Source organism: Larimichthys crocea, chromosome VIII (assembly GCF_000972845.2).
Source record: "Larimichthys crocea isolate SSNF chromosome VIII, L_crocea_2.0, whole genome shotgun sequence".
Taxonomy (NCBI): Eukaryota; Metazoa; Chordata; class Actinopteri; family Sciaenidae; genus Larimichthys; species Larimichthys crocea.
In genome coordinates this window covers 2381260-2402149 of record NC_040018.1, presented here as the reverse complement: position 1 = coordinate 2402149, position 20890 = coordinate 2381260, and the positions used below count along the sequence as shown (strand labels likewise).

At 39.3% G+C, this 20890-nt stretch overlaps 1 protein-coding gene across 1 annotated transcript in view; it reads right to left on the bottom strand.

Moving 5' to 3' along the window:
- Nucleotides 1–20890, bottom strand: part of map2k5 (mitogen-activated protein kinase kinase 5) — a 57509-nt gene that overhangs the window by 23273 nt on the left and 13346 nt on the right. The window contains exons 9-19 of the mRNA XM_019278505.2: nt 15001–15040; nt 14807–14875; nt 14261–14342; nt 13224–13285; nt 10557–10605; nt 10362–10435; nt 9177–9227; nt 8996–9067; nt 7691–7720; nt 3087–3113; nt 2703–2735 (exon numbers count right to left, since the gene is read on the bottom strand). Of these exons, the coding sequence (XP_019134050.1) occupies nt 2703–2735; nt 3087–3113; nt 7691–7720; nt 8996–9067; nt 9177–9227; nt 10362–10435; nt 10557–10605; nt 13224–13285; nt 14261–14342; nt 14807–14875; nt 15001–15040 (589 nt within the window). The remainder of the gene's footprint in view (nt 1–2702; nt 2736–3086; nt 3114–7690; nt 7721–8995; nt 9068–9176; nt 9228–10361; nt 10436–10556; nt 10606–13223; nt 13286–14260; nt 14343–14806; nt 14876–15000; nt 15041–20890) is intronic.

The window sequence follows — 20890 nt, the reverse complement described above, 5'->3', positions numbered from 1 at the left end:
TATTACTCATTCAGCCATTACAGCAACTTTCAACCCCCCAGTGGATACACAATATCAAAGCATCACAACTAAAGAAAATAAAAAAGTATTTGGATCACATCTACAGTATGTACCATTGGGCAATATTTACTATATGTCAGTGAGTCGGGTATAATTTATCACACCTGCCATGATGTTGAAGTCAGATGTGTCTAGCCAAATTAAAAATACCATAGCATTAAATTACCACTCTGTGGGATCAGGCTGGTTCAATCACACGGGTAGTTTTATAAAGGGAGAATTTAAAAAAAGCAACTCTGACGTCTCTAAATTTTAATATAAACTTTATGCAGCACTCTTCAAAACAAAAATAAAAATTGCTTTACATGGTTGAACCAGGATTAAAACAGTTTAAGACTACAATGAGACAAATAGAGTCTGACAATTAAAAATAATGAAATAAAATGTCCAAAATAATAGAAGATAAACATGATATTAATTCTAAGACATGTCAGAAATAGAGCAGTGTGATTTAAAAGACATCACTGATTCTGCAAGTCTCAATTCTTCAATAAGGTTGGCTCAAAACTGACGGGCCCTGACTGTAAAAGACTGTTCACCTCTAGCTTTGAGTTGGGACTTACAAACAGCCAGCAGAGGATCTAAGGCTCAATTCTAAAACACTGGTTCACACAAGTGAAGAGAGGCTAAACCAAGGTTGATATGATCTTGTCTTGTTGTATTGTTAAAAGCTGAGCTGATGCATGATGTACTAACTGAAGCTGAATACAAGGGATTACAATAGTCTAACCAAGACGATATAAAAGCATGAACAACCATCTTGAGATCAGATCGAGAGAAAACTGCTCATCAGTTTATAAAATAAAGTGACTCAACGACTTGGAACTTGTTTTTCAAATGCAGGTTTGACATTTGATGAGAGGAAACCAGGACACTTTTTGAAAATCTGTATTGATATTGAGGACTAAAAAGAATGATTTCAGAATTTTTGTCATTTGGCTGGTGAAAGGTCTGGGACATCTACACTTTATTTCTGACATACTGATGAAAGTTGCCTTCTTCACTCATTTTATAACAAGGGGGCCAAGGATGGAGCCTTGGGGAACACCACAGTTCAAGCAGCCACAGAAAGAAGTTCTGTTTGATAAATAAAACTTGAACCAATATAAAAACTGTATTCCTGTTACCAACCATTTTTTAAGGCAATCAAACAAAATAGAATGATCAACTGTGTGAAATGCTGAGCTGAGATTAGGAAGAATGAATATCCAACATCATCAACGTAAAGTAAGATTGTTTGTTACTTCAATGAGGGCATGATGAAAAGGCTTGTGTGCATGGCAGAGGGACAGCACTGTACTAGGTCTTGAACTGGGACCACTAACATAATTTGTCTGGGCACACAAAGTGTGTATACTTCCTCACTCCAGTATAGCCCTCAACCTTTACATTCTCTTCATCTTTCCAAAGAGTGCTTATCCTCTTGTCTCTTCCTCCAAAGCACTGCATTAGCTGGGACAGTAAAGCTCGCTGGGGACAACACAGAACGTGCTCTCGCCTCAAGGGGAGGAACACGAAAAAGGCACAGGAAAAATAGTTTGAGTGATGCCTCCGTCTAGCTGACTAATGAACAGTTCAGCCCGGGTCAATCCATTACAACCAAAAGCATTTAATTATTAATTATGACCGATCTATAGGCAGTTAAGGGCAAGTGACATTGTATGTTTAATGTGCGATATGGCTGCTGACGGTGTTTAGGGGGCTGGGTGTTGTGGTATTTTTTCTATTAGTGTAAGTCAGCAAAGAAATGATGAGACAGGAGAGGGGAAGAAGGTTGTGATGGTTTTTGGATGGAAATGTAGATAAGGTGAACTCACACATTGACATACAATAAAATGACGTGTCCATAAATTAAGAAATCTAAATCTCTTCAGGAGAAGTTTCTCATATGATAAGGGGACACGAGCATTTCAGCATCTTATGTTACCTTGGCAAACTTATTTCTAATTTAATCGTAGACTTCTGTTATGTGCCACCACACTGTCTTATTTTTCATATCTGTCCATGTTTGGATTATTTACAGTATTGAAATCAATTATAAGAGTGGAACGGTGAAATCTTTGATGAGTGGAAGAGATTGAATGAAAGATGGATGGATATCTTTTTTTGTTTCTGTTGCTCTGTTGTCTGTGTTTTACTTATGTATTTTTAATATTCCCTTTTTTGTTTTTGTTTGCCATGCATTTTAAACACATGTATGTTTATACGTCGTGTGTATATTGTGAAATGTGTCATGATCAGTCTCTATCAGTAGTTTTATGTTTCTGTGAGTGTTATGCCTCTTTATATAGAAACAAACACCCAGTGCAGTCATGAGAATAGTCCTGGTTAAACAAATTTTTGTCTGCTTTGGTATTTGGCCCTGTAGTATACATACTGTGTTGCTGTGTGTTTGTGTGTGTGTGTGTGTGTATGTGTGCGTGTGTGTGTGTGCGTGCGTGTGTCATTCATGACAGGTCCAACCTCTCCAGTAATGTGCGTGTGCATATGTGTATTGCCTGAGGCAGTTGCATAGGGTGAAGGGTTGAGTGAGTGGGGAGCAAAGCCGCCTGAGTGGTTTGCTTCATTAGGAAACAAAATATAAGCTTTCCGGGCCATTAGGACTGACTTTAGATGCAAAAGCACATAAGACGACGACTCACCTCATCAACGATGCATTGCAGTAACTGGAGAGGCTGGAAAAGGAGGAGACACAGGGAGATGAAGGGAGAAAAAAAAAACATGTTAGCCTACATGGAATTTCTTGGCAATAAGAAAAATCAATAGTGTGATGAAAAAATAAAGTATCTACTTAGATTAGTCAGATGCAGCGAGCTCAGGCAAAGCCATCGTTCAGCTCCTGAATGTTTTTATTTTTCTATAATGGCACCTAATGTAATACCAGCAGGTTAAGCATGATCTAATATTTCATTGCAAAAATGCAATTTGAGTGTTTTTTGAGGATGAGCGAGCCAACCAAGAGTAACAGACTATAGTGTGGGAGACCTCTATTTCCTCTCCTCCTATTTTACTGCAATAAAACTTACCATTAAAGATCCTTGGTTTTTCTGAATCTGTAGGGCAAGACAGAGAAGAAGGAACAAGGCAATATGTAATTAGCGTGTCATAATCAAGATGATGCACTTGGACACATTATGATCACTAGGAGAAAATTATTGCTTTCCTGTTGGCAATTTGTGAGTATGCGTTAACACCATTTACATAATGAAAACACACAAATGTTAATGGCCTTGCTCTCATTTGTGGAGAATGGGGGTAAAAGATCCACTAATGCTAATTTTCAGGAGTAGTACTTTATTCCTGCCCTCCAGGTTATCTAGATAACTGTTACCAAACAGTATGAGCAAGCTTTGTAATGAGCATGCTCAGTGTGTCAATTTCACAGGTGTAACGCTGACAATAAACAGGAGCAGGACGTGGTAAGCTACCTATAATACATGATGACAATAAGGTTACAGGCAATAAATAACTAGTGTTGGGCCTGAAAATCACAGGAAACAAAATATAGAAAAAGACATCCAAGATATTCAATATATGACTTACTGCGTGTACCTTCTATGGTCACAATCAAAACATATCTAAGGACCGAGGTCTTTAAAAATCCGAGCAAGAGCAGCAACTTTTAATTTGGAACATCTGAACACTGCCTCTGAGATAATACCTTAAAATGTTTGACAGTGCGGTGAAACAAGAGAAAGCGTTTAGTTCTCCTAAAACCCCCAGGACAATCTGTTTTAATTTCTAAAAACCCAAATTTATAACTCCATCATATAGACTAAATGATATAATGCCTGAAACCCAGGCTCAGCTAAATGTCTAATAATGTTTGGTAAATAAATTGCTCATTTCTCCGGCTCTTTTGACAGTGCATTAGAGCACTTATTGATTCACTCAATTAAATACAGGTTTTCACACTCTGCAAATACCAAGAGACTCCTAAACCGCCTCTATATCCAGTTTTGCCTGATTCAGACACATTAAAGGCAACTATGGAAAACTAATTTGTTCAGAAATAATTACTAGGACAAAATTGCGTTCTGCTGCAGGGGTTGAAATTGGATAGTGGGAGACTAACTTATTCAAGCATAATTGAGCACTTATTCTTCTTGTACTAGGTAACTTGACCACATATCAAAAAGAGGTTTAATAGTCGCTCCCTATCTTTCCCTCTTAACAGAGGCTCTCATCACTGTGGGCTGATTATCTCGTAGACATATCATTATCTGCATGTTCGCCCTGAGGATAAACATTGTTTAATGTGACATTTATACTTTCAAAGAATGCATTTCTTCTAATTTTCTTCTTCTAATACCTCATGTAAGATAAACAAACTAATTGGTCTGAAATGTAAGGGTGTAGTGTTTGCTGCAGAGGGTGGGGTCCTTCACTGTATGGAGTTTGGTGAGAGTATAACTACTTCGTGATATGCACATACACAAATATTGTAGTTGTGTAGAACATCAGCTTCTTGATCCTCTCAGCTGGAGAGCCGTGATACAAGCCAATCAAGTGGCTTTGTGACAAACAACTTTACTCTTCATTTGAAAATATCTCAGCGTGACATGAAGAAGTCACAGACTCATTTTTTAGATATCAAATAAATTCTGTCCCTTTTCAAGAGCAACTCAGTAAGGACTTCTAAAAGACCAAATGGCTCACGTATTTCAAAGATATTTCTTCAAGGCTCTTCTTCAAACTCTTACAATACTCCCCCCTTCTTGATCAAGACTGTCAATTTCAACAAAGCTTTAAAAGCATGTTTTGGCATAGGAAAGTAGGCAGTCCCACTCTGGCACCATAGGGATGGTGCTATAATAAGAGAGGAAATGGTGAGTTGTCATTTTCTCTGTTCTTTTCTTTATTCTTAGGTAAACAACTACAAAGTCACACTGTTAGCCTGAGATGTGCCACCCAAAAGCATCCAACAATTGTAGCTCTTCTCTGATCTCATCCAAAATGACAACCTTTCATCCTTAACCAAAAGATTCAACGATGCCCAACTTAGATCCATCAAGTGGCAAATTTAAAGCTGTTTGATTAGTATTAAACTCTATAAAGTCTGAATATGAAGTTGCATAGGGAAAGACACAGGTTATATCTAAGGGAAGGGAAGCCTGATATCCTGAAATAACACATTTCTTTGCTCGGCTATGTGACCAAGTAAAGAGTTTGAAAGGTGCAGGGTACTGAAAAAAATACAGCATACACATACAGTAGTACACAGTACTGCAATACCATTTCCTCTCCATTTCATTTGACAACAACAAACGTAACAAAGAAAAGGAAAAGCGTCTCTGCTGTTTTTGATGGATGCAGCGATGTGTAAATGGAAGCTCCTGAAATATACACATTAAAAAAAAAACTGATATGATATTTCATCCAGAAATTCCTTCAAATTCGAGGAAATGTGACAAAATAAAAAGAGAAACAAAAACAACCGCAGAGCAAACAAAAACACAACAAATCAATCAGAGGCAATAGTGCTGGCGGCTGTATACACATCACGTCAGGTCTGGTGTCTTCAAAGACTTTCAGAGCGAGCCGTGCAAAAACTCCATTAACTCCTGACAAAGGACGCAAATGAATCCCGACATGTGGTGAAGTGGAATTAAAGAGACCATCTCTAATCATGACAAACATGAGGTGATGACTCCACTGTGCATGCATACACACACAGAGAATGAATGAGAGATAATGCATCAACTAAACATCCACAAATGGAAGCAACTGGCAAGCAAAGCAAAGCATGTAAAGGGTGAACGACACCAAACGATGCTGGCTTTTTAAAAGTGCAAATCATGAACGACTCAAAGACAAATTCAACTTTAACAACTTGCATCTTCCACTAGTCTACAGTGGGAACTCAGATGCCACTGATCCTCTTCCAATCTCCCTCCCTCTCTCTCTCTTTCATCATCTCCAACTTCTCCCTCAGTCTGTACTAAAATGTTCTCTGTGAAGTGTAGCAGGGGGTTTTGCACAGACAGCTGTGCCAGCGTCTGCAAAAATGACAGCTTAGGCCCGAGGACTTTGGCTGGCTGCGCCTGACGAGCTGGATCCGAGCACTCTCGCCACACCGCTCTGCTACAGCCTGCAGGTGAACTGTCTGCAGTACCATATGGAGTTAGGGGAAAATTAACACTGAGATGAGGAACGCTGCGTGACAGTGGAGAGCCTAAACTATAAACTGCGAGGTGTTTCGTGTATTTTGTCTACCCCATTTATATGAATGACGCTGGATTAAACCACCATTCATTTGCAAAAAATACACTAACAATTAACATGATAATGGAAGCATTAAATGAAGGGAGGGACAGCACTCGAAAATCAGACATGCCCTAGGCTGTAGGCATACACACACTCCACACATGTAGACACACAGATTGATAATTGTGTGACATTTACACCTTAAACACACCTTTGCTCCCAAAGGTTCACATATGCTTTTCACCAGAGGCTAAGAATTAACAATCAACACAGAAAATAAGTAAATAGCTACATCATGGCTGTAGTCTGTCAGATGGTGAGGCGTTCACTGTAAAAATTTGGTTTCTTCAAAGAGAAGTGACACTAACATCCAAAACACCTATAGACTTTATTTTTTTGAGCTCTAAAAGTCCCATATCTCATTCATCTCCAACATTTAGTGAATTGTTTCCATCTTTTCCAGGAAGGATTGTTGCCATGCTCAAAGGAGTGAAGCAGTCTTAGGCAATCCCTGGGCAGACAGTGCAGTGGTTACATCACACTCTGCTTCTTTAATCAACCGCAATGAAGTTTCATTTAACTGACGGAGCAGTCCAAGTGTTGCATACATTAAGCCCGCAGGAAAATTACACAGAAAATGATCAAATGTGCCAATACGCAGAGCACTGTCAAGGCTTTTTTTCCTTTTTTCCCACATTAATCAAACTATACAATGAGTCCGTGGCTGACTTGTTAAAGTAGAAAATATTTCTAGAATACAATAACAATACAATACAAAAAGAAACTCTGTGTTAGATAAAAAATCTTCACAATTTGTGAAGGTAGGTGGCCAGGAGGTAACCCGAGGTAACCAGATTTAGATTGCTCAACTCAGGATTAGTGAGATTAGTGAGATAAACCCATCTTAAAGGACTAATTAAGGCTTGATGGGATTGGGAAGTCACTTCTGTGGCCAGCAATTACATTTGAACACGATTTTCACTTAGTGTAATGAGCAGAAAAGAAATAACCCACACAGTAGATTCATATATTTAAAGTGGTAAATTAATACTAATCTTGTAATATAGACTCATATAGAGGATCACATTTTGAGATCAACGGATATTTCCATGTCATTCAGGGCCTTGAATCATGATTAGTGCTGATTAATACTTCATTATATGTATAAAAGGGGTAAATGTTTAAGATGTATATGAAAAAAAATTCTTTAAAGATCATGTTATTACATCTTATTTTGAAAATTAAATTAAAACAACACTGTAGTTTAACAACTGAGGACATTTTTACTGTAAACCTACAGAGTATCCTTGCCTCAAAAAACAGCACAGCTTTGTTTAAAAAAGAAATCTGAATATTGGAGGAGAATGATAAAAATTGAAAGTCTAAAATACAAAAATAATAAATGGAACAGAAAATCACTTACCTGTGGATAGGGGAACATGCCTAACGCCAACTGTGTACAGAAGAAAAATTACAACAATAAGTGCTACAGTATATTCTTTAAGACATTTGTGCAGCTTAGAGTGGACACTTTTAGTAACTTTATCTCTCAGGTTGTGCCCAATATTTTACCCATCCACCTGATAGACAATGTGGTGTCATAATGTATCCTTGACAATATCATGCAGTTCATGATAACTACACAAGAAGCGATGGCCTTCAGAGAGAGTTCAGTCAACGCTACTCTTTGTGCTACACAAAGGTAAGATTTCTTGTATGGCTGCTGGATTGGACTCCATTAGACTGCACAGCTCCTTTGTATATTACATTATGTAGACGTGTATTAATGTATTCCATTCTTACTGTCGTAATACCATGCAATTCAAGTGTAGGACACGAAAAGAAAGCAGCTAAAGCCACTGAAGCACGCAGAACTTGAGACTTTCTGTCTTTGAGGTAAGCTTAGTGCCCACCTGCTGATAACACTTCCTCATCAAACAACATCAGCTATTAGTTAATAACCCCCCCATGATTACCACCCGCAGAGAACAAAATGGAGGGATAAAGAGACGGAGGACAGGAGTGTGGGGCCGTTGTATCTAATGTGTGTTTATGTGTTATTTTGACTGGGAGGTTGGATGACAGCCCTCCCTGACATGCCCACCCCAATTCACTTGGGGTGGGCATTTTTCATCTTGGTCAAGGGCAGCTTATTGGCAACATTACATTATTAAAACTGCAAATGCTCACGGTCTTTCCTTGAACATAAATAGACCAACTAGTAGGCTAAAGATCAATCCAAATTGAGTGGGACTGCAAGCCATTTAATTTAACTTAATGCACATATCCACAGCTAGGAATAAAGTGAACAGGGCCAGGGGCTCCACTGCTATAAAGGTCTGTCTTCATCACACAAAGATCGTGTCAATAATTTTGACATGGCTCCATCCCTGCGAACTCATCTATTACTGTTATAATTGTAATGATATTAAACATTATTGACAAACAAAAGGCAGAGGCAGAAGCCCAAATCGTTTGTTACGCTGCAGAGGGAGAGCTGTGGACAGAAACAGATGGAGAATCAATAACGTCAGGGGGAGGACAAGAAACCAGGGGAGTGTAATACTGAAATTAAAATGTTATTTGAAAACGCAGGGTGTCAGTCAAGCACTCGATCAACACTACTGGGAGAGATGAACCGATACTGATGCACATAGACACACGTGTGCAACAGTCAGTCTAAAGACATGGACCACCAGGTATATATATCTTAGATAGATTGTCTTACCTCCATGAAAGAGATTCCCACACTCCAGACATCTGCATGGATGCCATACTGTTCTCCTGATATCCTTTCCGGCTGTAGAGCAAAAACAAACATCAAAGACAGTAAGAATAAAGTTAGAGGCTCTGATCGCTGTGCTGACGTAAATTATTTGACCTGAGATGAACTAAATGGAATCACTCACCGCCATGTATGCGTTAGTCCCCACATACGTTTTGGCAATCGAGTTCACCAACTGCAAATAAAATGAATTAACAGTGGATAAGGACATAATCATGCTGCATATCAGACTATTCAACTGACCGTAAAAAAAAAAAAACCTTAACCCTGTATAAATAACTTTTACGAGTCATTGTCCTATATTAAGAGATAAAAAAAAAGAAAGACAGGTGCTGGACCTAACTTACATTATCTAAATCTATTGACATGTCAGGTTGATATTTTGGGCTGCTCTCAAGCCTCGCACAAGGGAACAGGAGTAAGACAAGGAGACATTAGTGAGTCTGTGTGTGTGTGGATACAATGGCACATGCCATCAATGACAGGACTGTGATAATGAGTGTCTGTTCCCTTATGGCTGTTTTTTTTTTGTTGTTTTTTTTTGGAGCATGCCCTACAGTGTGTGAGCACGGGGGGCGGTGGGGGTGGTGGAAAGAGAGAGTATATGTGTGACCGAGAGATAAACAGAAAAATAGAGTTTTAAAAAACAGAGGACAAGTCAATGCTGCTAGTGTTACACACATACAAGGTGTAAAATTCACCTTGGAGCCTCCAAGAAGTGGAGGTTAAAAATGAATAACAATTTACCACAGAAGCAACGTGTGTGTGTGTGTGTGTGTGTGTGTGTGTGTGTCTCCAAAAAGGAGACAGAGTCCTCAGGGTTGATGTTTTGAGGAACGTTGAAGGTCTGTCCCTGATGATTACACTGCAAACACACCATGCGACACACACACGCACACAATGACTAGGCTATTGTCTGCCACCCACGCTTTCCCCATATCTACTGAATACATATCAATGAGGCTTTGCCGTTGCGTGCGTGCGTGTGTGTGTGTGTGGGTGGGGGGGGGGGTCATAATTATAACAAGTGATTTTTTTTTGAGGCTGCAGAACAATGGAGGGGGGGGGGTTAATGTGAGAGGAAGACCCTTGGGATAGCGCTGATGTTTTGAGTTGAAAATGAATGCAGTGATTGACAGGTTGACCATATGCACACAGATCTGTCCACACACACACACAGCTTGCACAGGACTGCGGTGATGCAGCTATAGACAATTGTTTCGCGTCCATCCTTTCTATCCTTTCTCTCTCTCTCTCTCTCTCTCTCTCTCTCTCTATCTATCATGCTCACACAAACAAATCAGTGTACCTGTGTGCTGACACCAAAGTCACAGAGCTTGACTTGTCCCCGGGTGTTCACCAGCATATTGGAAGGCTTGACATCTGCGGAGACAAACTGCTTGATAGAACTGCAACATCAGCACTCTGTAGCTTGTCTTTATCAACTCTGCTCTTTTTTTTTTTTTTTTTAATAAATACACCGCCTGTGCTCTACTTTACTCACCTCTATGAAGTATCTTCAGGCTCCACAGATATGTCAGGCCCTTGACTACCTAGAGACACAAAACACCAAAGACAAACTGTAATAATTTCCACATTATTCAAGGCTTAACGAACACTGGTGGTGAATAATTAATTAACTTGGTCAATGTGGAGTGGTTACCTCCAGCTGAACCAAACACACTGAAACTATTGGGCAGGAAAAAATTACCCACAACCTGGCTGTCACGGCACACACTGCTGAGGTGGTCAGTGAGCTCCTCACTGAAATGCTAAAAGGTTCGGATACTGCTGTCCTGTCATGGTTCATGTGTCTCTAATGTTGTATTGATGTCGCCCTCAGACTGGCAATCAGGAGTAGTGCTGCTTGTTTCATGAATGAGGACCAGAGGGTGTGTTCACACTGATAAGTGTTCTTGTGAAATCCTGGACACTGGAAAGGAGACTCGATTTTTAAAGCTTGCATTTAGAAGTGCCAGCAATGATTTTTTTTTTGTCCTGGGTGTGGTACAGTTACCTAGTCTTTTGGTAAAAACCGGCTCATCTGATATGCTTTTATATCTGGAAACTGTGCTGCTCAAGGTTTTCTGGAGACCCCAGAAAATTAACTACAGAGAGCAGCAGCCAAGGTCTAAAGTGACCATTTTGGTGACATCTCTGCCTTTTATGCATGATGTTGTCCTTCTACTGGAGTGTGATGCCCTCCAATTTTACTCATTCATCCCAGGTGAGGGAGAGAACCTCCCCTAAATACAGGAATACAGCTATCTTTTAATAATAACAGGGGAAAAGGATCCTGAAGTTGACTACTGTTTAGGTGTACCAGACTGTGGAGGCAAAGAGAGAGCTGAGCTCCACATTAAAGCTCCCAATTCACAGTCACAAGCTTTAGTGACTGTACAAGAAAATAAGAAGGTGTTTTTCCACAGGATGATTTGTCGACAAGATAAAGTGACGGTGGAGGAATTAGAGGGGGGTCTCAGTATTGAGATGGTGCTTAAGGACGCCTCCTTGTTGTGTCTCCTTGAAAGGGTTGTGTGTACAACTGAATGGAAGGTTGCGAAAAGATTAAAAACAAGGCGCAATGACAATATGTTTTTGTGAAGTGGGTAAAAAGAAAAGAGGCAACGTTTTTGTTTTGCGCAGCCTTCGCAAAAGCATTGTCGGCTGCACTCATATGACTGTCTGCCTGGCTAGATTCAGCCGTATAATCGTGATTATCAATCATAATTCTCAGTTTTAAATCTATACGTAGTCAGAACTCTTAAACCTCTCACTTAAATCAAAGTATCAAATGTTGTAAAAAGTCTGTTCTTTAATATTTTGTTTTATTTCTGTTAAACCAGTTCCTGAAACCGTTTTTTTCCCATGTTGCTCTTTAAAATTTATTTTAGTTTATTTCTCCCTGATTCAAGATCTTTGCCTATATTGTATAGTTTGCAAAGCACCTTGTAACTCATACGGTGCAATAGAAATGAAGTTTACTATTATTATTAGGATTATTCTGATTATATTTTTGTTATTTTGTTAAGTGTTACTCATTTCCCTCATGTGTACTGCTGCTTTGTGGTTATTATTTTCATTTATGGGATGCGAGAGTTGATTCTAGCCTCTGGGCTCCTGTCATCCGTCTCTGATGCACGACAACCTCTGAAATAAATTAAAGAAACACAAAAGCTCTCTGAAGTCCTGCTGTCTCAAAAGGTGGTGGTGTGAGTGCAACAACTGCAGTGTGTAGCTTCACTCACACCCTCTCGGGTGCTTTTCCTTCTGTGATAATTAACAACTGTGACAGTGCAAAGAAGGCAAAGCTGTGAATTAGAATTAACACTGACTAAATAGCTGTCATTGTTTGATTACGGACAAAGTTAAAGGGGGGAGACAGAAAGGAGGAGGTGGAGACAGGGGAAGGATAAGGAGTGTGGAAAAGAGACATGTATTTATCAACATCAAGGCCATTTCTATCAAAATGCTAGTTTTAACTGGGAGGAGAAAGGAAGAGAGGGGAGAATAAGAGGAAACAAGAGTGACTTTGTCCGTCACTTCACCAAATAGAAGCCAATTGAAAAAAAAAAAAAATCACACCTGTGGTTCTCTTTTATTTTATTTTATTAAAAGGGGCAGTGTGTAAGATTAAAGTGGATCTACTGGCAGAATATGTCACAAATAGAATATAACACTCTATAACACTGGTTTTATTAGTGTGTAATGACCTGGAAATAAGAATCGTTTTTTGCGTTTTTGTTACCTTAGAATGAGCCGTTTTATCTACAGAGGGAGCGGGTCCTCTTCCATTCAATCATCCAACCACCAACACATTTCTACAGTAGCCCAGAACGAACAACACAAACACGGACTCGACTAGACAGAGCCTTCCACTTTTTTCCATTGAGTTTCTGCCTATCTTTTTTCTTCTATACACTTGCAAGAGGAGGGTGAGATGAAGGATATTCAGTTGGTTGTGTGAAACCTCACTGTTTGATGTCACTAAATCCTACAAACCCTTCCAGACCTGGTTCTGGTTTAGTATCCGCCAAAGAAATAACAGGTGATCACACACTCGGCGACGACGGCAATTGCAAACTCCAGAACACACCTCTCGAGTGAAATGTTTATCACTCAGTTATCAAACTAGGGGATGTACTATGTGGAGATTTTGAGTGTCACTTACTGCCACTGCGATCCTTCCCAACACATGCTCTGGGATTCTTTTGTACACGTCGAGAGAACCACCTGCAAAAGACAAATTATTAACTCAGGCAGCAATATATAGATTTGTTCAATCTCTTAACTAATCTCCTGATGGTCTTTTCTGGCACAACACACAATCAAATGCATGTTGGCCAAACAGATTGCAACACTCTACAACTATCCAAACAACTGGAAAATAGCATTTTTTTGGCTTGTAATTTGGATCCAGATTCACAAACTGGCACCTTTGCCAAGAAAGAACTGTTCATCCTGTTAGAATAGAAATTCACACAAAATACACATTTATACATATTATATAGTTAGAAGTGAAGACGCAGTAGTAAAACAATGTGTGACTGTCTCCACGGCACGTAATATTTAGGATGGTTTAAATGCAGTGGACACCTTTCAGGTATTTTTCAAAATGTTCTGACAGGTCTACACAATTATATTGAATACATTCCCTGTCTGTTACAATTCAGCTTGTTTCATTTGTATTTAATTGGCATTTATTTGTCATATCAATAAAACAAGGAAGAAGAGGTTATTGATGTTACCTTACGCGGCCTAATATTCACAACACCACTCAATAATCAACTGGAAATGACTGATCAAAGAAAAGTTTCATGAATTTAAGAGTGCTGAGAGGTTTCGACAGACTTTGTAGACAAGCTGGCAAATGTGTGAAACAGGGGAATCGCTGCATTAACACACACTCGGACAAACACACACATCTTAAAAACACAGACAATCTCCCATCTCACACCAGTCTGGACGAACACATACAAACGCACCTACAACTGCACTTAAGTCAAGATTTATCACACCCTTGTAGCTTTTAGCACACAGGCATGCTAAACAGCTCACAGCGATAAGACGTTCTCTTGATCTGCAGAAGTGTAAATGGACACACGGCAGAGAGAGACGGTTCCCCAAAGTCTCTTCTACGCAGCTGTGGCAAGAAAAGAAAAAACATATGATCTACAGGCTTTAGCTTCCAGCCTCAGAGAAACTCACCATCCATGAATTCTGTGCATATGGAAATCCTGTTCTCTACAAAAAAGGCACTGAAGAAAGTGATGATGTACGGTGAATCACACTGCAATCAAGAGAAGGGACAAAATGATCATTAAGTAAAGAGTATTTATGTTACACAAAATTTGTTTAAATATCACCCTCATTAAGAATTTGAGCAGAAAGTGATCATGTCATCAGGACTATGAGCGTCTTAATGATAACTCACGATAAAATGATTGTAATAAATCCAGAAAATCATCGATCGATTTGAAATCCATCAACTGTTTTTGTTTGGACGGAAACTTATTTGAGCTGAGCAAAATGTCAGTGATCAGTAAACTCACATGACCTGATCTTTGTGCATGTTGTCCATGCGTGTCCTTGTATCGTTAGTCCTTGGTTTACATTGTAAAACCAGTGGTGATAAATGACACTTAATTAGTTAAGACACATGGTTTATTAACAATGTAGATCTGGTTGGACGGCAACATTCAGTGGAGAAAAGAGAAAATGTTTTTGTAACAGATGTAATCAGTCCAAACTAACCTTGTAGAGGATTTCTAACTCTGACATGATTTGCTTCTGTAATTCCACCGTGATATCGAGGGGAATGACCTGTAATCAAACATGGGAGGGGGAGAGAAAAGGTACAGCCTTTAAAAAAAAACCCCACAAAATTAACAACTTTTGTTGATGTGCTGATGCCGTGGACTTCTAACAAACATGGAAGGAGTTCTCACCTTGACTGCTAAAACCCGATTTCCAATAAGATGGTACGCCCTACGGGGACAAAAGAGAAGATGATATTAAACATAACTGTAGAAAACAGTCTATTTAAACGGTAGTTTGAGTTTTTGTGTTTTGATTTTCAAACTTCAAGGTGGTACATTAAGGTACGGTCCCAATACATCCTTTATAAATCCTATAAAAATGATGTAACGTCACGTCTCGATATTAATCAGAGCAATCATAAATTGTTAATGTAATGTACTAAACTTGGTGATAAGGTTCAACTGATGGGTAATGTAAGGACATAGAGAATGAAATAAAACCTCCACAGGTCTTCTGTATCTCTGAGCAATAGTAGAGTCAGCATGACAAAATGCCTCTGTCATTCCTGTTAAAGGTCAGAGGTCACCACCCAAAACCAGTCAGCCCTATCGCGAGTTGTTCCAGACAGAGTTTTGAGTTGCAAGTAAAGCAGCAGTTACAGACCGCCCCCGTAATGATTTAATTATCAAACTCCTTAATGCCAAACATCGGCTTTAGTTACAGCCCTTGAAGGTTAGTTTACGGCGGCAGTGACAATACCGCAGAACCTCTCAACATACAATCCTCAAGGACGAATACTGTCCAACAGCTGTCAAGTGATGAGGTGGGGGCAGTGTACGTCACTCAGTCTGGTTAGCTTGCAAGCAGGCTTAGTAAACGTGACACCTGGCTACTCACCTGTCAGTGGGTCTTCTAGAGAGAATGTGTATGGTTCAAGGTGTGATTAATGTGTCTTAGATTGGAGTATCGCGTTGCTCTTCGGCCAGACACCTCAAAACTGGTCCAGGCCTTTAATTAATGACACCTATTAGTGCCATGTCAGGTATTTACCCACAGTTAGAACAAACAGAGACCAGCTCTGACTGTAGCTAGGCCGTGCTTTATGTAAGAGAAAAAGAATATTTACATTTCAAGCTGCCCAGAGAATCTGCAGTAATCACACATAATCAACTTACATTCATTTCACAGTTTGTGTCAAGGTCTTACAACTGTTTTCATCATTCCCTTCGATTCAATCTTACATCTAATTGTTAAATGTGTCCACACAGCTTTGTCAGACAACCAGTTGAACTGACAACTAAAGATTAAACATAAGCCAAAAATATGGAATGGTGAAAGATTTTAATAGAGTTTTTAGCTATTCTGACTGAGGTAGTTGGTGTTACAATATTTCTTTTCCCCCCCGAGAGTATTAATGACTGTTTTTGATCTTAACCGTCATCTTCTCTTGAAAAGAGCTCGTTGCACATAACGCTGATGGCCTTGTTTCCGTTTTGATGTCTCGGTCTTCCTTTAAGCTACAATCAATATCAGTTAAGCATGACTGCTGCTTCTTAATTAAGACGAAGATGTTAATTGAGGCAAGATCGCAAGGGTAGACGTGTTAAATACTGACTGGGCAGGTTGTGTATGTAAGGCAGTCTGAAAAGAGATTAAACCGAGACTCCGTCATGCTAAACAACTTGTAGTTCTCAGTGAGAAGTCTACACATGCTGCAATACCAGCCCATGGCTGAATGCACCTAACATATGAGATGCTGCAGCTTTGTGTGCATGGGATACCATGTGCACAAAGAGTGTTTGTGTGCCTAAGATGTCTGAGATAAGTGGCCAGAGTGAGATAAACAGACATTACAGAGCCATGTACAGTTCATTTTCACAGGGTGGTTCCTTAAATATGTTTTCTTGAAATCAAGGGCAATATCCCCATAATATGACATTAAGCCTGGCAGTATTTCATGTATAAGTTCGATATACAAGAATTAAGAAAGAGTTTTAACAAATGCTTTTTAACGGTGTATGGTATGGTGTGACTACTGCTTGTTTAAAGCTTTATTCTCAGACTGTCCTTGACCACCTCAGGGCCGAGCATCCCTGTATGAGTTACAGTGACAGGCTTGTGACAGCGGGAGACATGGGGACAAGGTTACATAGCCACCCCCCGCCACTTCCCCCTGATCTGACCCCAGTAAACGTGCCCCATTGCCTGGATCTTATTTACACTCCAGCTTGCTCTGTAATAAAAGCTCCATCATGCAGTATTCATAGGGCCTCTCTCTATGTCTCTGATGTTGGGGCTGTGGGTTAGAGAGACTGGCCTCCCGGATCAGGGCTAACGTGGTACTTTTACACTGCCACATGGATGACAGGCTGCCTTTCTCTCTCCCCGACTCTCTCACCTGATACGTCTATAATGAGTCTCCTACCTGACACAGAGAGACAGTAACCTAAACGCAGACACTCGCTGACATGCATACACAGAAGCAGCGAGGCTGAGAAGCTCGAAGGTCAAAGTTGAAAGGTTTGTTTTGTTTAGATCCTACGAAGCTAAAAAAAAGAAGAAGAAGAGAACTCTGACATCACTCTTGACAGCAGGCCTCTTCTGGCTGAGAGAGAAATTACAGCACGACTGCACTCCACATTACTCTTCCTCAAGTTAAGTCAAACATCATTTTAAAGAAACGGTGTACAGGCCGTTAGCTGTGTAGCCTGTATGTTAAACTATTGTCGATGTTTATTATTAGATGTGTCCTAAGGTTTTCGCTTATTGTCAATGTCGCCATCTACACGCAAGGAGCTGCTAAGATTGCAAGTCTTGCAACACCTACAGGCAAGAATTGATACAGCAGAAAATTGTTCTTTGAATAGTCACACATAAGTCACATTTAAGATAATTAGATTGGAATAGCATTGTGTCAGAAAAACTCCAATATTAAGACAATCATTTCATATTACAATTATTCAATAAGAACTTAGCTAAATGCTCTACAACACGAAAAACCATTTTGTAACCCCAGGCTTCAGATTACACTTTTTCAGTTTTAACTATTAGTTAATTTTGCCTGATTTTCTGGAGAAGAAGAGCCAAACAGTCTAGCCATAAAGAAGAGATATACAAATTATTTCAACACTCAAGTTTATGGTCGAAATATTCAGCACTAAAAGAAAAAATCTAGGCCTATTCTTAATTCTTATGGAATATTTTCAGTGCCTGTGTTAGGACAGTTTTATTGCCCTGTATCATCGAACATTGAGCGCCTTTCTTAACGAATACAAACTGTACACTAAATAAACATCATTACTGACTGAAAATGACATTAGAGCAGCCGATCATCAGTCACTAGTGATTAGTTAGGGAATCAGTTGAACATTATAACCTTTAGAAAGGTCAGATTTATTGGGATCATTATTATTATTATTATTATTATTAGGAAGGAGTCTTCTTGATAGTTTAACTGATATAGATATGATCTCCAAAACAAAAGCTGCCTTACCTCGTCAAAACCATTACAAGCTACCAATCTTCATCTCAAGTACCATCAGTGCACAAATACACATTTTCTTTACTCTCACTTTAATTCCAAAACAGACAGCCATGTAAAAAACCAATCAAGAGTGACTGTGATGCCAGCTGTAAACTGCAGTCCCATTGAATTGGTTCTAGACACAATCAAAAAATATCTGGATACAAGATACTAGGTTACCCCCAATTAACCAAAAGAGGTTTGGTCCTTCAATATACAGTCTAATCAATGAGGTGGAAAAACAAAATCAATGGAGAAAATGGGTTGAGAGACTGAAGGAACAGCCGTGGGTGTCTAAGTAGATGTCACCACAGTCACAGCCAGGCAGATGTGCTTGTTTTAATTGCGCTTCTGGATCCATGAGTCACAAAAATAGCCTATGTGTCCTTGTTATTGTATTTATAAGCCATAGAGTCAGTTATATTGGTGGACAAGATGGACCTCTGAGAGAGTGTGTAATAAAAAAACAAAAGGCTGACAATGATGGATGGCCAGGTCAGGATGTGGGTAAGGAGAGCTGAGGTGTTGGTAACATCCAATTGAGTCTAAATGGCTCTGGGTCATAAATGGGCTAAGAGGTTAAAAGGTGGGGAGTGGGAGCGCTTTTCACACGTGATAAGCCTAATATAAGCTGGACCAAAGGGTAGGGGCTGAAGAGGACAGAGAATTGGTTTGTAAGCAAGCATGAAAACCTCTCCAGGCCCACGGCGTAGACTGTATTTTTTTTTAAAATGGCTCATTTTCCTGCTTGATCCAGTCATTGTTTGGTACGACTAACCAAACTACTGAAATACTATACTACAATAACAACATTTTTAATGTGCTTTTTAAAAAGAAAAAAAAAAGAAAAAACCTGTATCTGGCTAATTTGATTTTATCACCAGCAAAATTATCACAAATATATTAGTCACTAGCATATTCATGTTCAGATCAGTTGTTGCTATTTAACATTAATTCTTTAAGTTGGCCAAAATACAGAGTATATAAGACTCTACACTGGTGGGATATGCTGTCGCTAAAGTAACTTTCTGGCTACTATACATTGACTACTCTTTCAGTCTTCATGGTGCGCTCGGTGCAATTACTTTGTTGAGTACAATGTAAAAAGAACCAATGGCTAGAGCGGCAAAAATGGAACCAAAGTTCCAATAAATTGAGGTTTAACTATTTTTTAGCAGCTGACCTTGTGATTTCTTCAGCTGATGCCAATGCTGCATATCACTACACCACAACACAGCACAATTAGGAAACCTGTATAGAGGTAGAAGTACAGCTAAATGCAAACAATGTAAAACATTTAAATACGCTGGGGACAATTATACTAACCCATGCTAAAGTATTGCCCTTTTCTTTTGTCTCAAAACACAAAGGTTGAGGCTGATTGAGATGGACAGTAGATTATGGTGATCCTTCTAGACTCTTCAGGTTTTTATCTCTTTATGCACCTGACTGGATAATCTCAGCTTCCGTTCCAAATCCTTAAGAAAATCCCACCATGATAAAGCTTTGTGAAGACAGACGGGATAATGTGATGTCTCTGTGTCTGTCTTTATTTACCTTTGCTATGAAATTAGATATTTACAGAGAAGAGGACTTTATATAAATTCTAATAAGTTGACTGGAAGTGTGAAAAGTGAAAGCCAAACTAAATACAAGGTGACACCAAGATAAGAGAGATATTTGTAGCTTCTTCTGACTGTGACAAAATAATTAAAATGAAAGAAACAGGGAAGCAATTAACAGTTACTGAATGAAATTTCTCGGAGCTGATGTCAAGGCCACCAACACAATTAACACCAATTTTGTTACAAATTCACAATTCCTTAAACGACTACTTATATTGAGAGAGAAAGCCTAGAACAGTGGTCCCCTACCTGGGGGGCGACAAAGATCGCAGGGGGTGCGCGAGGCTTTGCCTGGTTTAAGGTTGTCAAAATTAGATTTGCTGGCAAACCTGTATTACCAAAGGCTCTATTCAAAATTATTTTAACTTTCATCATCGAGCCAGCCTCTCCAGTGTCAGGTTAGAGATTAGGTACATGGAGTCCGAGTAGACCTTCTTCAAAACTGGCTGTCCAGAACACTCTTGGTGCTTACTAAGCTGCTGCTGACTCATCAGAGAAGGGCACAGCAGGCCAGGAAGGATGCAGCTGTGGTAGTTTGGGAAGCAAAAGCCCAGTTGTAGGGTGCAGAGAATGAATTTTCTGAAGAAGTATTTGTCGGTGCATAGAAGGAAAAGCCATCCCTGACATTTCTGGACGGATAAAGGAGAAAATAAAAGAACTCCTAAAAGCAGACAGACTTGTGTCCTCTGTCCAAGAGACCTGTATCAATCACTCTCATAGATTTAACACATGCATAGATACATGATTTACGTGCCAATACAAAATTGGTACTGCTGTAATCAGGGGTTAAAAGTGGCACATTTCCTGCTTCACAAAATGTGAGAATTTGTTGCTTTTATATATTTTATATAATCTTACATTTAAAAGTTCTAGGAGTTTTATACTGTTGGTCAAACAAAACAAGAAAAAATATATAACAAAATACATTAT